Here is a 17,665-nt window from a genome sequence, read left to right as displayed (position 1 = left end):
GGCTACCTAGTAAAGGAAAAAGGCGGAATCCTGTATTATATGGTCTTTTTCATTTAGCATAATGTTTTAAAACTCATGTTTTATAGCATGTGCAGTACTTGGGTAATATGTGTCTTGTATGGGAATATCAAACTTCCTCTTCCATTTATTTCATGAGTTCGTAGACATTTGAATTATTTCCATTTTGGTTATTATTAATAATTTGCTATGGAATTTATGTGACGTGTTTATGTGGCATGTATCTTCATTGCTTTTAAGTGTGTATATGTAGAGGTGGAGGTAGCTGGATCTCTGAGTTCGAGGCCAGCCTGGTCTACATGGTGAGTTCTAGGATAGCCAGAGCTACATAGTAAAACTCTGTCTCAACAAAACAAAACAGCAACAACAACAGAAAGTTTTCACTTTTTAAAAGTTGTTATATAAAGCAATGGGTTTTTACCTATATGTGTCATTACAATTTTTCAGCTGCCGTTGTACTATTTCTTGTCCTCCTGCAGATTCAGTAGTTGTAGTGTTTTTGTTGTTTTGAAAAGGTGTCATATAGCCAAGGACTCTCTTCCATTCCTGGTCTTTGTTTCTTAGTGTCTTGAGTGCCGGGAGACTGGTGCCACCCTGCTTGACCGTCAACTTTTCCTTTGTCTGGTGCTGTGGGAGTGATCCTAGGCCTTTGTAGAGACAAGCGCTGTACTACGGAGATCTATCTTAGCCTTTGCAAACTGAGTTTGTTTATTGTTTTTTTTTTTTTTTTTTTTTTCCAAGATAAGGTTTCTCTGTGCAGCCCTGGCTGTCCTCCATCTGTAGATCAGGCTGGCCTTGAATTCAGGGATTCACCTGCCTCTGCCTCCTGGGTGCTGGGATTAAAGGTGTGTACCACCACCTGGCCAGTTTACTTTCTTTTCTTTTTTTATTTTTGGTTATTGGAGACAGGGTTTCCCTGTGTAACCTTGTCTGTCCTGGAACTCACTCTGTAGGCCAGGCTGCCCTCTAACTCAGAGATTGTCTGCCTCTGCCTACTGAGTGCTAGAATTAAAGGCATATGCCACCACGCCTATCTATCAGTTTACATTTTTAAAATCACATTAATTAATCCCAGAACTGCTGGGAAGCCAAGGCAGGCAGCATTAGCCAATGCTGCACAGAGAAACCCTGTCTCAAAAATCAAAAAGCAAATCACATTTATTAGTTAGTTTGGGGTGTGTGTGTGTGTGTGTGTGTGTGTGTGTGTGTGTGTAGAGAGAGAGAGAGATTGCTGGACAACCTGTAGCAGTTGGTTTTCTTTTTGTACCACGTGGGTCATGGGGATTGAACTCAAGTCATCAGGCTTGTTTGGCAAGTGTTTCTTATTCCTCTGTTCACATCTTAAACCCCGCAGTTAGCCACAATTGTTTGTTTGTTTTAACTTTACATGTATGCATGTATGTCTGCGCGTCATGTGCATGTCTGGTGCTTGTGGAAGGCAGAGGAGGATGCCAGATCCTAGAGTTAGTTACAGGTGGATGTGAGCCACCATGTGGGAGCCAAGCCGGGGTTCTCTGCAAGAGCAGCAAGGGCTTTTAACCAACAAGCCATCTCTCCCTTCACCCGCAGCAGGGTTGTCTTTTTTTCTTTAGATAAACTTGTGGGGCTGGGGTGGTGCTCTGTTTGTAGGATGCCTCCCTAGCATGTACCAGTTCAACTCCAGCACTGTGTCCCTTTACCACCTGTAGGCAGGAGGATCTCTTCAGTGCCTGACTCAAGCCTCTAGTTTGTAATGGATTCCTTTTACTTTCCAGCTCTGAGCTGTTCAGTATGTAGCTTATTTAAATATGATTCATTAAAATGACTTCAGATTGAACCTCAGGTCTTCAGGGCCAGTAGGTACATTGCAGGTGATCAGGAGCCATTTGGGTATTTGCTTTTGGGGTTCTCTTGGGCTCACTGCCTCTGTTGGGTCACTGACGCTTTACTCAACACCTTTTCTGGCCTTGGTTTGCTTCAGTCGTGTGCTGCCTGGGTAGCCTCACTGTGGTCCTCTTTATTGAGGCTGTTGGCTGAGTCTTGTTCATCGAGACAGTGGTGTTACGTTTCTTGCAGTAAGATTTTGGGGTTATCTTTAGGATACTCACCAATGGTTCTTATTGGTCAGGGAAGAGGCAGCCAGTTAACAAGAAAATCTGATACAAATTTTATCCTCTTGATAAAATGAAGTTGTTACACACACACACACACACACACACACACACACACACGTAAAATTAATACTTGGTTGTAAGTTAACTTAGTAACTCAGATTTCCTGTGTTGTGAAAGTTACTGTGTGAACTAGATGCCCCAGGGCATTCTACATATAAAACCTCTGAGGAATCTCTCAGAGTAGTTAGTCATTTTCACCCCTTGTTGTCTTGGTGGGGTTCTTTTATGACGTAGTGATGAAGTTGGTCCTTAAACCTGCAAGGAGAATTACTGTTAGCCTCCCCATGGCCGTGGCTGAATCCTATAATTCACACACAGAGTCAGCCTGGCCAGTGGCACACAGCATGGCACTTGGCTTCTGTGCCCAGATGTGCAGCTTCCTGAGTGGAGTGCACACATTGCCTCCCACTAGGCCTGCCCTCCTGTACTCTGTGATGGACCATAGAAGGAACTTCACAGGTGAACATACTAACTGAGGTGGGTTTCTGCTGTCCATCTGATGCGTGCACAGTCACATAGAGATTAGTTTGAAAAAATCCTAACACCTGGGAGGCAGAGGCAGGCGGATCTCTCTGTGAGTTCCTGGACAGCTAGGGTTACACAAAGAAACCCTGTCTCGAAAAACCAAAAATAAAAAAAGAAAAAAGAAAGTCCAACGGGCTGGAGAGATTAAGAGCACTGGCTGCTCTTCCAGAGGTCCTGAGTTCAATTCCCAGCAACCACATGGTGGCTCACAACCATCTATAATGAGATCTGGTGCCCTCTTCTAGCCTGCAGGTGTACATGTTGACAGAACATTGTATACATAAGAAATGAATAAATAAATAAATCTTTAAAAAAAAGAAAGCCCAACCTTCAAAACATTATTTAATAACATTTTTAAAATGTGGTTTTGTGTTAAAAATTTTTAAACATTAATTTGTGTGTGTGTGTTTCATGTTCCTGGGCTCAGGTGTGAGATCAGAGTACACCATTTCAGTCAGTTCTCTCGTCTAGCTAGGTGTCTGACTGGTCATCAGGCTTGGTGGCAAACATCTTCACTCATTGAGCTGGCTTGCCAGCCCAAAATAACACATTTCAAATGCATATTTGCTGCAGTTTCAGATACGCATTTGATGTTGACTTAGCATTTTCAGATGGTCCTTGATAACCTTAGGAGATTGCCTTTTCCTTTTGACATCTTGTCCTTAATGGCCTAAGGAGCTTGAGCTATGATTCTGCTCTGTCTTGGGTAGCAGTGGAGATTGGAGCAAGGATTACATAAACTTACATGTGGACAGGGTCCTCAAATGTGTGAAGACAGGAAGCACTTTTTATCTTTATTAATGCATGACTGTATTTGCTGTTAATATTTAGTTGTCTTTTACAAAAGCAGTTTTGAGGGAGTCTGAAACCTGGTTCAGCAGGTAAAGGCACTTACTACCAAGCCAGATGACATGAGCTAGATCCCTGGACTCCACATAGTAGGAGAGAACAAATACCCACAAATTGTCTTCTGACTTTTCATATGTACCTGTGTGGGTGTACATGTGTGCATGTGTTTGTGTTCCTGAACATGGTGCTGGGGATTGAGCCAGGGGCCTCATGTTTGCTTTGCAGGTGCTCTGCCACTGGAACTAGGTCCTTAGGGCCTGTCACTTTGTAGCTCAGGGCTGGCTTTACCTGCCTCTACCTTGTAAGTACTGGTATTGCAGGCTTGTGTCCATACACCTGGCACCAACATCCAAATCTAATAATATCACATTTTAGGGTATTTGCTTCAGACCTCTGTTAGTTACTTTTAAATTTATTTTATGTACCTTGGTGTTTTGCCTTCATGTATGTCTGTGTGAATGTGTCGGATCCTCTGGAACTAGAATTAAAGACAGTTGTGAACTGCCATGTGGATGGTGGGAATTGAACCTGGGTCCTCTGGAAGAACAGCTAGTGCTCTGAAACACTGAGCCGTCTCTTCAGCCCCTCTCTTAACCTTTAAAGATAAGGAAAATTATAGATTTCCCTCTATTTGCTTCTCCAGAGGTAATAATCCCTGTGAAGTTGGCATATCTTGTTCCTAGCCACCCCTCCCTTTTTTGTGTGTTTTTTTTTTCAAGACAGGTTTCTCTGTGTAGCCTTGGCTGTCCTGGCCTCACTTTGCAGACCAGGCTGGCCTTGAACTGACACAGATCTGCCACCTCCTTTCAAGAATGCTGGGATTACAGGCGTGTACCACCACCCCTGGCTTCTATCCCTATTTTTATTGTTGTGGCATGTATGTTTGTGTAGGAGTGTTTTATGCAAATAGTTACTTGTATGTTAGTAGATCTGACCTGATTCATTTAGTATCCTGGGGTTGGAGCACATGGCCTCCTTTGCATACTAAGCACATGCTTGGCCACTGACTACCCCACTCCATCTAGCGTATTTATTTGGGATAGAGCCTCAGACTCAGAGAGCCACCTGCCTTTGCCTCCCGAGTGCTGGGATTAAAGGAGCACACCTTCACCCAGCCTTCATTTAGCATTTTCAGTCTGTATTAGTGTTTCTGAAGTCAGGAGGTTATTTTTTCCTCAGTGTGTTGTATGGATGTATGTGTGTCTGTCTGTCTGTTAGGAGTGGTTGGGAAGTTTACCATCTTTTTCTTTTTTTTTTTTTTAAGATTTTATTTGTTTTATGTATGAGTATTCCATCTGCATGTGCCCCTGCAGGCCAGAACAGGGCGTCAGATCTCATTATAGATGGCGTGAGCCACCATGTGGTTGCTGGGAATTGAACTCAGGATCTCTGGAGGAGCAGCCAGTGCTTTTATCCACTGAGCCATCTCTCCAGCACCGGGTTTAAGGTCTTAAGGTTACATGTCTTCATGTCAGTTTTGACAGATTTTTTTATTTGTCCTTGTTTTTTTGAGACAGGATTTTTTTGTGTAGCTCTGGCTGTTCTGCTACTCATTCTGTAGACTGGGCTGGCCTTAAACTCCCAGAGATCTGCCTGCCTCTGCCTCCTGAGTGCTGGGATCAAAGGTTAAAGGTGTGCACCACCACTGCCCAGCTCCAGATTATGATTTATGATTGATTATGATTGGAAATCCATTGGGTGTATATTTGTATTTTACAACTGTTTTGAAGAGTTGTACCAAGTGAGGCGTGAGGGCTGGCTGTGGTGGTTACATAGTGTAGACCCCCACTTTTTTTTTTTTTTTTTTTTTTTTTTTTGAGGCAGGGTTTTTCTGGGTAGCCTTGGCTGTCCTGGACTTGCTTTGTAGTTTAGGCTGGCCTTGAACTGACTGATAGACCTTTTTTGTGATGGTAGGAATGTTCTGTGTGTTCTGTCTAAAATGCTAGCCACTAGTAATGTGTGGCTCGCTGCCACCACCATGCTTCTTAATTCTTTCTGGCTTTCACAAGATGCATGAGTTACTTCTCAAAGGCGAGCTCATTGACACATCAGCTCAGATGGTTGGTTTTGATAGTGGAGGAGCAACTTCACCTAAGTAGTAAAGACGTGAAGTATCCAGTGGGTTGTTAGCATAGTTCTGGTACTGGTTGAAACTCATAGCATTGAGCCCTCTGAGCATCTTTGAAAGGCAGTAATAATAGTAACTATCTGTTGAGTGACTGTGAGGAAAAAAATTGATAACAGGTTAAAAAGTGCTTAGCACTGGCCAGGCATGGAGGCACAGGCCTTTAAAGCCAGCACTCTGGGGGCAGAGGCAGGCAGAAATCTTTGAGTTCCTTCGAGGTCAGGCTGGTCTACAGAGCATGTCCTAGGTCAACCAGGTCTAGTCTCGAAAGTCTTTTGGGGGGCTTCCCCCCAAAATGCCCAATATCAGTCTTAGCACCTTGCAAGTACTCTGAGAGCTAACTGGGATGAACACCCAGGGAATGGGGCAAAGGACATGTACTTGGACATGGCCTTGTGTGTAATACCCTATACTAGATTGGGACATTCACTGTTCCAGATCAGGTGGTCGACAAGTCCTTGTAAGTTCTTGTGAATTTGTTTCACAATTTTTGGTTAGGTTTGTTTTTTTTGAAACAGGGTCTCTCTATGTAGTCCTGGCTGCCCTGTAACTCTATATGTAGACTAGGCTGGACTCAACTTCACAGAAACCTGCCTGCCTCTGCCTCCTGAGCGTTGGGATTAAAGGCATGTGCCATCACAGCCACATAATTTTTAGAGGATGACTGTTAAGGATGTCACAGTTTTAAAAAGTTGCATCATCTGTAGCTTGCATATGTGTATCAGCTGGCGAAAGCTTTTGGTTCTTTTAGGCTGGAGAGGTGGCTCAGTAGCTGAGAGCACTGGCTGCTCTTGCAGGTGACCTGGGGTCTATTCCCCAGTGCCCACATGGCTTCTCACACCTGTCTGCGACTTCAGTTTCAAAAGATCCAATAACCTCTTCTGGCCTTTGAGGGCAGTAGGCATGAATGTGGTACACAGATTTACCTACAGGCAAAACGGCTGTACACATGCAATAACAGAAAAGGAATTGGATTTTATTGATTGGAGAGCACCAGCATGCAGGAAATGTACTTCCCTCATTTCTGTTCGGTGCTGACATCTGTCTTTCAGATGTCATATCCCAGCATTTTCTTCATGTACTTAGAATGGTTTTAATGAAGTCTAGAAGTTGGAAAAGAGCACAAATAATAGTCCTGGAAAACAGTGGCTTCTGGATTTAATCTTGGCGTGACCTCGGTATCTTATCTTTACTTTGTCACTAAAAAAAATGTTTTTTAGTTGCTGTAGTAGATAAGTCATGATCAACTCACTAAAAGAGTGAACAAAGGAGCCAGGACTACACAGTCAGTGATGAGGAGGGCAGACAGTGTCAGACACAGCTAGGGGATTACCTCACAACACCATGGTGGTGACATCTGAGTGAAACCTGGAGTTGTTTTTTGTGAGTATGTGTGTGTGTTTGAGACAAGGTTTCTCTGTGTAGCCTTGGCTGTCCTGGGCTTTCTTTGTAGACCAGGCTGGCCCTGAACTCAGAGATCGACCTGCCTCTGCCTCCCTGAGTGCTGGGATTACAGGTGTGTACCACTGAGCCCATCTAGCAGCACTGATTTAAAAGGCGAATGTGAGTTTTTTTTTTTTTTTTAATTAAAAATGGAAAATGAAGTGAAGATTGTGACTTCGATGCATATTTCTAAAACTCAGGCATGTGGAAAACTCCCTACAACAGTTTGTTGTGAGTACAGGGAGGTGTTTCTTCGTGGACAGTTTCTTCATGGACTACAACTTCTGCCCCGAAAGCTTCAGGGTTCTGTAAAGTGGCTGTGCACACCGCCACCTTGCCCTCCTGCTGGAGCCGGCAGCCCTCTATGCACTTTCTCGCTTAGTGCTGGCCCTCTGGCCCACTGTGTGTGGCCATTTCCCCTTTTGCAGGCTGGTCTGTCTTAAGCGTCAGCTTCGTTTTCATGGTCTGTTATTCCACTGGTTCCTCCCGAGGCCTTTTTTGCTGTTTTTTCCTTTTACTTTTCTTCCTTAGTTTCCCGAAAGCCTCCTCACTGCTTGCTTTTCTAGTGTTTTCAAACTTTGGCCGTATGTCAGAATGAACCGAGCAGAAGGGTGAAATACAGATGGCCAAACTTCTGGAGTTCTGTGCAGTTGGGCCCCACACTCTAGCCAAGGCTGACCTGAGTGATTTTGTTGCGTCTCCCCAGTTTTGAAGCTACTTTTTCACATATCAAGGAGCCTGTGGTTGGAACCCTAATTTCCTAGGTGGAGATGGGGCGAGAGATTATGAACCGGACACACCACAGATGCCAGTTATGTTTATTTTGTTTTGAGACAGGGTCTCTCTACGTAGCCCAGGCTGTCTTGGAACTTAGTATGTAGATGAGGCTGGCCTCAAACCCTCAGAGAGCTGCCTCTGCCTTCCATGTGCTGAGATTAAAAGTGTCTGCTGCCATGCTGGGCACTCTAGTCCAGGCTGGCCTTAAGTCTGCCAGGCCCTGAGATTGCAGGTGTGCACCACCACAGCACTTGACTCTCTGAATGTGGCACAATCTCTCATTTTCATTTACATAAACTCACTCTTAGTTATTACTAGCAACATTACCTGACTCATTCTTTTCCCCCTCCTCTTCCTACTCCTCCCATTTTTGAGAAAAGGCTGGCTTCAAAAGAGTTGCAGCAGTTTTTACTCAAGCCTTCCAAGTGCTGGGGTTACCTGTGTGATACACTCAGCACTCACTTTTTCCTTGGAAACAATACAAAAATGTGTGAGATATCTCAGATTATGAAAGTGCTAAAATATCAGTCATCTGTTTTTGGCTCCCTGTTCTCCCCAGAAGTAACTTCTTTTCAAAGACAACCTGACCTCCAGGGCATACTTGTCCCTCCTTTTATGCCAGTGCCTCCCAGTTCATTGTTCTGTCCAGAGGCCAGTTCCTCCCTTAACAATTCAAGGTAAAAGGGATTTCATGGGAAAGCAGCTTGAGCCCCTGAATTCTAGCCCCAGTACTAAAAAAGGGAAAAGGGATGTTATTTTTATTCCTTTTCTTTTTTTCCTGGCTCTGCAGTTTGCACCTGGAGCCTTTGTGCCAGGCAAGTGCTCCACCACTGAGAAGCATTTCCAGCCAGCTGCTTCATTTCAGCACGTTGATGCATTTAGATGCTTCATAATTGACACATGTTGAGGTTAAAGAGGAAAAGGTACTCTGTTGAATGAAGTATTTTTGTGCTTCATTGTGTGTGAATATATCGACTTGTGGGATAGAATCAGGAGGCAAAGGGAATTTCTTTTTTTTTTTTTTTTTTTTTTGAGACAGGTTTCTTATTCCTGGTTGTCCTGGAACTCACTCTAGACCAGGCTGGCCTCAAACTCACAGAGATCTGCCTGCCTCTGCTTCTCAAAGGCACGTACCACCATTGCCTGGTAGGGAATTTTTTATTTTGCCATATTGCTACGTGTGGTGGCACATTTCTTCGAAGGTGGATCTCTGTGTTTGAGGACGGCCTGGTCTACAGAGTGAGTTTTAGGACAGCCAAGGCTACCTGTATTGGAAAAAAAAATTTTTTTTTTTAAAACCCAAGTCAGAAGTGGTGGCCCACTTGGACGGTAGAAGCAGGCAGATCTCTGTGAGTTCAAAGACAGCCTGGTCTATATAGTACAGTCAGGACAACCTGAGCTACATCAAGGGAGCCTCTGTTTAGAACCGAGTGAGCTCCACAGTTGGGAGGCCAGTTGTGTGTGTCTAAGCATAGTCGGTGCTGCCAGCTGTACACCACATGGAGTCTGGAGGCCCCCTTGCTTTACCTCTAAAATCAACAGGGTATTCATTCCGTCCCTAAGTACAGTCCGGCTGCCTCCGCGCCCCTGTGTTCCAAAGCTGAGGGCCATAGTGAGGGGATTTACAGTTGTGACCAAATGGAGGAGGGGAGAGAAATCTAACACCTTCCCAGAGCCAGCGGCCTCTCAGAATTCACAGAAAGCCGGGAAACAAAGGCAGGGCATATGTAAATGTAACTGTAGGTTAGCTTGAGCTGTTTTTTCCTGGGTCCCACACGATCTCTGAAGGATTTATTTAAATCTCTTCTGAGTAAAATAGGATCTTAAAAAGCCCCGTTTTAAAAGAGAAAAGAAACCATTTTGTAGGGTGGGCAATCCTACCCATTCCCTCTCTGGCAGAGTTCTTTGTTCCTAGGTGTTTTGATAGGTGGGAAGCTGAGGCTTTCATTTTTTTTCTTTGGAATAGTACTTTAGGTGTCAGGTTCCTGCATTCATATAATTTTGCTAGTGGAAACAGTCAATTGTCTTAGTGAGGGTCAAGGGTCAGTATTTTTTTAAGAGTATCTTCTCTGGCCCTGCCCTGCTGTTCACCACCAGAAACATCTTTAATTGCCGTCTATGCACCATACAGAAGACCAGAGGACATAGGAAACTCAGAGGAAACGGTGGAAGAGCCCCAGCACGTGGGTCCTGGGTGTTAAAGTCCTACCTGCTGCAGGGCGTGGCTGCTATGCCCTGCCCTCTACCAAGGAGTGGGGCTTCTCCCCCAGAGGCCCTTCACTGTAGAACCAGACTCCTTGGGTCTACCACCCCTTTTTGCCCTATCTCCCCCCTTTCCCCTTCCTGTCTGGTCTCCCCCCCCCCCAATCCCCCAGCGCACAGGCTCCTTTTCTCCCTCCCCCTTCCTCGATGCTCCCGGTAAATGTGCATTTATACAATATAGCTTCGTCTGGCAATTAGCTCATACCATTTTATTTGATCAATCATCCAGGATTGAACTCATGTTATCAGACTTGGCAGCAAACACCTTCTCAACAGCCCCAGTTTCAGGGACTTTCTTTCATTTCTTTTTTGTTTTTATTTTTTGATATGTGTTTATTTTTGTTTTTATGTGTATTGAGTGTTTGCATGTATGTCTGTGTACTATGTGCATGCCTGCAGGCATGCCTGGTGCATGCCTGGTGCCCATAGACTCTAGAAAGGGTGTCAAGTCCTCTGGAACTGGAGTTACAGATGGTTGTGTGGGTACTAGGAATTGAACCTAGGTCCTCTGGAAGAGCAGCCAGTGTTCTTAACCTCTGAGCCGTCTCTCCAGTCCCCTCCAGGGACTTTGTAACAGCCATGTTCAATAAGCAGCTGAAGAACATAGGAACTTGCTCCATAAACCATTCCTTTGCTGTGCTAAGTTATATTGAAGCAGATGAGTCGCAAGTCATGTTGAAGACATGAGACAGACTGCCTGTAATGTGGCATCAGCGCCACTTGGGTTTCTGTCCCTGCTAGGTGTGCAGGGGTGGAAAAATGCAGCTGCACTTCTCACTGTGTGCATTCCACATTCCTGTCTGGCCAACGGTGACCACATTTTCTTTCACAGCAAGTGTGGCTATGTTCTAATCTGAAAAATGTGTTCTCCGGAGGCTTGTGTGTTAGGCTACATTGTGTCCATCAAGGGTCTGTCTGTTTGTATTCTTTGGTGCTACTTTTTCTCTAGTTCCATGTACCACTTGGGTACTAGAGAAATTGAAGGTAGAAACCCAGAGAAGGAACTGAAGAGCAAATCAGTGTCTTGGTTATTAATAAAACTTAGCTATACAAGAATGAATTTAGATAGCCCAGTGGGATGTTGCAAGCCTGTAATCCCAGCACTTGGGGAAGCAGAAGCAGGCAGATCTCTGAGAGGCCAGCCTGGTCTACAAAGGAAGTCCAGGACAGCTAAGGCTATACAGAGAAACCCTGTCTTGAAAAACCAAACAAAGAATTTAGTTGATCTTATTAAAATTACTTTTGAAAATTAGAAAGTGGATACCAGCAATTAAGTGTAAAAGAAACATTTAAGAAGTAACTTGTTCCTTTCAACAAGACTTTCTTTTTAAGCTTCGGTTTAATTTATTATTGTGTGTATGTGTATATGATTGGGGTAGGGGCATGCTGCAGTGTGCACTTTGAGGTCAGAGGACAACTTTGAGGTTTTCATCAAGTGTCTTTACCCATTGAGCCCTCTGTCACTTGTAAGGCTTAATTACAAAACAGGGCTGGCTGTCATACCTCAGGCTTGTTTAAAGGGTTAAATGCTATCTATATGTGAACATGTACAGTGCATGTGTGCGTGTGTGTGTTTGTGTATGTGCGTACATAAATACACAGAATGTGTGTTTGTACATACATAGACAAACAAGACACCTAGATGTAGTGTCTGGTTTGTGTATGTGTGTGGAGACATAGTGTAGATGGATGGGTGGGTGGATGGATGGATAGATGATGGATGGATGGGTGGGTGGATGGGTGGATGGATGATGGATGGATGCCTGTGTGCACCTAATTGGTTGGTTTCTCAGGCAAGACATCGCTGTCCTCTTCAATGCTGGGACTTGTCTGCTCTCTTGCCTTCTTTTCCAGTCCTGAGCCTGCATTTGGCGGGCTCTGTGTACCAGCACTTCTGGTGAAAGTGGGGCACTGGGAACTTCTGTTGTGGGAGGAGCCTGGCCGATTGAGTAGGAGGTGTGCTGCCCCACCCCAATGCTGGTCACCTTATATAGAGTTAATTTTTTTACAGTTATATTTTGTCAAATTCTTACCAACACATTGAAAAAGACCAGTTACTTACAGTTAATTCTTAGGTAAATAAAAGGTAATTGATTACACTTTATTTTATTTTTTTTAACTTCTGGTTTAGAATTGAATGGGAAGCCAGGGGTAGTGGCACACACCTTTAATTCCAATTCCAGGACAGGCAGAGCTACACAGAGAAACCCCATCTTTGAAAAACCAAAAATAAGCAAACAAAGGAATCAAATGAGAAATTCTGAATTTAGATTTTTTTTTTTTTTTTTTTTTTGTAGTCTTAACAATCAGGGTTAAATGATTGTGTTGGTATGGTGACTTAGCTTGTAATTTCAGCTACAACTGGGCTATATAGCTCAAAGCTAGCCAGGCCTGCAGTGTGGGGTTGTGTCAGAAATGAATGAACTAAGTCATCGGCTCTTGTTGTTTTTGAAGCAGTATCTTACTGTTTAGGCCAGGCTGGTCTGAAACTTCTATTCACCTGTCTCTGTGTCCTGACTCTTGGGATACAGGCAGCATGTGCCCTCACACCCAGCTGCTGTTATTTTTGCTATTGTGTAATTCTGGGGCTGAGCCCAAGGCCTGGGCGTGCTAGGAAGTGCTCTACCACTGAGCTCTGTATACCCTTTTGCCCCTGATCTTGCTGTTTTCCAACTTGAGTGTTGTATAAAAGCTGATGGTATGTTTGTAGGAGCAAGGTGCTATTTGACCTGTGATGACACCATGTCCTTGTTTACAGGTAGGCGAAAACCAAGAGTGCATCGGCCTCGTTCTCCAATATTAGAAGAAAAAGACATCCCGCCCCTTGAATTCCCCAAGTCCTCTGAGGATTTAATGGTGCCCAACGAGCATATAATGAGTGTCACTGCCATTTATGAGGTGGTGCGGAACTTTGGCAGCGTGTTAAGGTTGTCCCCCTTTTGCTTTGAGGACTTCTGTGCGGCTCTTGTGAGCCAAGAGCAGTGCACACTCATGGCGGAGATGCACGTGGCGCTTCTGAAAGCGGTTCTGCGAGAAGAGGACACGTCCAACACCACCTTTGGCCCTGCGGACCTGAAGGACAGTGTGAATTCCACCCTGTATTTCATCGACGGGATGACATGGCCCGAGGTCCTGCGGGTGTACTGTGAGAGTGATAAGGAGTACCACCACGTCCTCCCTTACCAGGAGGCAGAGGACTATCCATACGGGCCGGTGGAGAACAAAGTCAAAGTCCTGCAGTTTCTAGTCGACCAGTTCCTTACCACCAACATCGCCCGGGAGGAGCTGATGTCTGAAGGAGTCATCCAGTACGACGACCATTGTAGGGTCTGTCACAAACTGGGAGATTTGCTGTGCTGTGAGACATGCTCAGCTGTATACCATTTGGAATGTGTGAAGCCGCCTCTTGAAGAGGTACCAGAGGACGAGTGGCAGTGTGAAGTCTGTGTAGCACACAAGGTGCCTGGGGTGACTGACTGTGTTGCTGAAGTCCAAAAGAATAAACCATACGTTCGACACGAACCTATTGGCTATGACAGATGCCGGAGGAAATACTGGTTTTTAAACCGAAGACTCATAATGTAAGTAAATCTGGCCATCATTGGTGTACATGCTTAGAGGGAAACCCTTTTCCTTCATGGCCGATATGACAGAGCTGTGCCATGTTGATGCAGAAGGCTGGGATTTATTAATGAATTGTAGGGAAAGGCTTGTGATGGAAGAAGTATGGTATTTCAGAAACTGAAGCGATTGGGTTCAGGTGCGGAATGCGTGCCATTCACTCCAGTACCCAGTGTCCTGGTGGGTTCTGGAAGCCCTCCTGCAGCCCGCTGAGAGCTTTGCACCTGACTTGGTGTTAGGGCTTGAGCCTCCTCTTTAGTTTTAGCACAAGGCAGTAGGAGCAGCAGGAGCCAGCCTGCCTGAGACTGGGCGTTCTATATTGGCTGCAGTCCCAAGGAGATTCTGACACATGGGATTATAGTCTGAGTCATGGGGTTTCAGGCCTGTGGGGTAGGAGGATCCCAAGTTCAAGGCCTGCTCTGTTCTACAGAGCAGGCTACCTTGGGGAGTTTAGTGTGACCCTGTCTCAAAATAAAATGAGAGGCTGGGGAGCTGGCTTACTCATGTCGGCGTGTGTGAGGCCCTATGTTCAGTTCCAGCACCACAGAAGTGAACAGATGTGCAAAAGAAGCCCAAAATCAGGGGCAAGTGGGGTCAGGGGTTGCTGTGCTTAGCCTCTTGGGGGCGCCAGGCAGTGTTGAAGTCTGGGCTGAGGACTGAGTGTCCTTAGAACCCTGGTAGAAGATACCGACCACTTGGTATTTTGAGCTTCTATAGTTTTGAGACTTCCTTCCAGCTCTTAGACTTTGGTGGAGAGAAAACGCAGATGGACTTGAGGGTGAGGTGCGGAGGGAGAGCAGTGGGAGCTGACACTTGGTCTGTTGTCTGATTTCCTGACTCACTTTGCTGGAAGCCTGTGGAATTTTCCCTGTCTCCGGGGGCAGACTACACGCTAGCGCCGCGGAGGTGCGCGGTGGCAGGCCTGTGTGCAGCTGCGGTCACCAGTGGAGCGCTTGTTTGGCCTTCATCCAGTTGGGCCCCCTGAGCTCTGCTCTTACTTGTCTTGTGCTGTCACTTTACTGAGTGCTGGACTGTTTTTGCCTTCCCTCTCCAGTTTTCCTCTTTCAGGCGAGCACACGGGTGTGTGTGTGTGTGTGTGTGTGTGTGTGTGTGTGTGTGTGTGTGTATGCATGTGTGTGTATGTGTGTGTGTATATGTATGTTTTATTTGGACAGAGTCTCATTCTGCAGTTAGTTCTGGCTGGCCTAGAATTTACTGTGTAGAATAGACCTTAGACTCAGAGATTTGATTGAGATTTTTTTTATTATTTTAAATATTGATTTTTTTTTTTAATTGTTGTTGTTTTTAATTTCCAAGACAGGGTTTCTCTGTATAACCTTGGCTGTTTCTCTTTATAACCTTGGCTGTTTCTCTGTGTAACCTTTGCTGTTCTGGACTCACTTTGTAGACCAGGCTGGCCTCAAACTCATAGAGATCCTCCTGCCTCTGCCTCCAAGTGCTGGTATTAAAGGCATGTGACATCGTGCCCAGTTTAAATATAGTTCTCTAAGCCCTACTGTTAACTTTTTCTTAGCTGCTACCATGTATTTAATTTTCTTAAAAAAGAAAAAAATATGCGTAAGAGTGTTTTGCGTGCACCTGTCTGTGCACCATGTTTGCAGTACTTCCAGAGGCCAGAAGAGGGCGCTCCTGTAACTGGAGTTATAGGGTGAGTCACCTTATGGGTGTTAGGAACCAGTCCTGGGTCCTCTTGAGAGCAGCCAATGACTTAATCTGTAATCTTGCTCCCCTCACCCCCGTACTTTCACATTTATGTAATCTGTCTGTCAGTCCGTCCGTCCATGTTTTTAAAGTATTTGTCTGCACTGTGTGCGCCCGATACCCACAGAGGCCAGAAGTGACTACTCGATCCCCTGTGTGGGTGGCGGGAATTGAACCCAGGATCTTTGCAAGAAGAGTATACCACTCCCCACATCCCAAGAAAAAAGGCCCGCTGTGGTGGTGCACCCCGTTAATCTCAGCACTGGGGAGGCAGTGGTAGGCAGATCTCTGTGAGTTAAAGGTCAGTCACAGCTCCGTAGAGAGTCCATGTCAAAAACACAAAACCAAACCACAGAAACCAGTTAATGCTCTGAACTGCTGCGCTGTCTCTCCAGCCTCATATATATATATATATATATATATATATATATATATATATGTTTTTAAGAGTTCTTTTGTCCTATTATTCTATTATTATTTGTGAAAATAACAACATGAGTCTTTATTTTTAAGGAATATAACAGAATCCTGATTTTATTTTATGGATGTAGTGTTTTAACTTCCTGAGTGAATTATCGTAATATTTTGTTTTGTTTTCTTAAAACGGGCTCTCCGTAGCACAGACTGTCTTTCAGCTCCCAGCAGTCTTCCTTCCTCAGTCTTTGAAGTGCTGGGACATAGGATGAGTCACCGCACCAGGAGTCTAGCTGGCTCTTGAGTGCTGGGTACAGGTGTGTTTCTTTACCCCACTGCTGCATGGTTTAGTTTTTTCTATGCTGCCTCTGCCGTTACTTGTTTTGGTCTTTAGCCCCAGATGTCTGTTCTTAGTTTTAAGCTGCTGGTCAATACTGTGGAACTACCGGCTTATTGGAAGCATTAAGCGAGTGGGTGAGCCATACCAATTTCAGGCCGAACGATGGGGTGACAGGCACAGTGTGTGTTAGAGGTCCCGCTGTCCGGATCCTTCCTTAGCTCCATCGACTGCAGTTGGGTAGTAGTCCTGAACAGGCCTTTTCTGGCGAGCTGCTCCGAGCACAGCAGCCTTGTTGGCGGTCTGCACCTGGAAGGAGCCTGCATGTACTGTGCGTGCAGCATTGCTGTGTTCCCGAAGGCCTCAGTTCTGAATTTGTTCACACCAGGCCTGGAGGCTTTTGAGCCAGAGAATTTCAGCTCTACTGTATTCCCTAGAGGCCAGACCTTTGGCTTGGAGAGGTGGTCTCAGAGGTCTGCTTAAGCAGCCTGCAGCCAGTTCTGTTTCAGAGCTGCAACCCCCCACCCCAAAAAGCCTGCCAAGAGTGGAGTGGGATTCTCAGCTGCCTTGGGGTTAGGTTTTTTTGGCGTTTCACTTTGATCATGTGACCACCTGCTTTCAGCTTTTTCAATTGTCTTTCCTCTATTCTGAATTTATGTCTTTAAAAAAATTCTTTTTAAAAAGTCATTTCGTTATGTTTTTAAACAAGCTATTGCTGTAAGGTCTTTTTTTGTTTTGTAGACAGGGTTTCTCTTTGTAGCTTTGGCTGTTCTGGAGCTCTCTCTGTGGCTGAGGCTGGCCTTAAACTCACAGAGATCCACCCTCCTCTGCCTCCCTGAGTGATGGGTTATAGGCGTGGGCTGTTACTTATTTGGGTGGAGGGTAGGGAGCTTGTACTGCACAGTCAGTGCCTGTGTGAAACACCTTTTGGGAGTTGGCTCTTTGCCCCTATCACTTGAGTCGCAGTTGGTGACAACACGAGCCTCTTTCTCACTGGCCCCTTCCTTGGCCTTTTAGATGTTGCTTTCCGTAGACTGTTTTTTGCTTAGATAAAAAGTAAATAGTCCAAAGCAATGTTTATTGAGCACCTAATATGCACCTCACTTTGGGTGTCCTGAGCATTTTATATCCAGTTCCTTACGACAGCGCTGTAATATAGGTTCTATACCTGCCTGTGATTTATAGATGGTGAGACTAAAGCTGTGGGAGAGTAAATAACTTAGTCCCAACGCTGTGTATCTGTTTGCAGATGAGACCTCAAGTCGTCTGTAAGAATGTTTCTAATAGTGTCAGAGTGCACCCATGCTGGCTGGCAGCCCCGCAGCTATCTGTAACTGCAGTTCCAGGGAGCCATAGGCACAGAAAACACAAAACACACACACACACACACACACACACACACACACACACACACACACA

At 45.1% G+C, this 17,665-nt stretch overlaps 1 protein-coding gene across 5 annotated transcripts in view; it reads left to right on the top strand.

Annotated features, from left to right (window-relative positions):
- Nucleotides 1-17,665, top strand: part of Bptf (bromodomain PHD finger transcription factor) — a 103,660-nt gene that overhangs the window by 10,310 nt on the left and 75,685 nt on the right. For all 5 annotated transcript variants that reach the window (XM_055592073.1, XM_055592072.1, XM_055592071.1 and 2 more), the window contains exon 2: nt 12,911-13,733. In XM_055592073.1, coding sequence (XP_055448048.1) covers nt 12,911-13,733 — 823 coding nt within the window. The remainder of the gene's footprint in view (nt 1-12,910; nt 13,734-17,665) is intronic.

This window comes from Psammomys obesus, unplaced genomic scaffold (genome assembly GCF_907164565.1).
Source record: "Psammomys obesus unplaced genomic scaffold, mPsaObe1.curated_primary_1811, whole genome shotgun sequence".
NCBI classification, from domain to species: Eukaryota; Metazoa; Chordata; class Mammalia; order Rodentia; family Muridae; genus Psammomys; species Psammomys obesus.
This window is presented reverse-complemented; position numbering and strand designations above follow the sequence as displayed.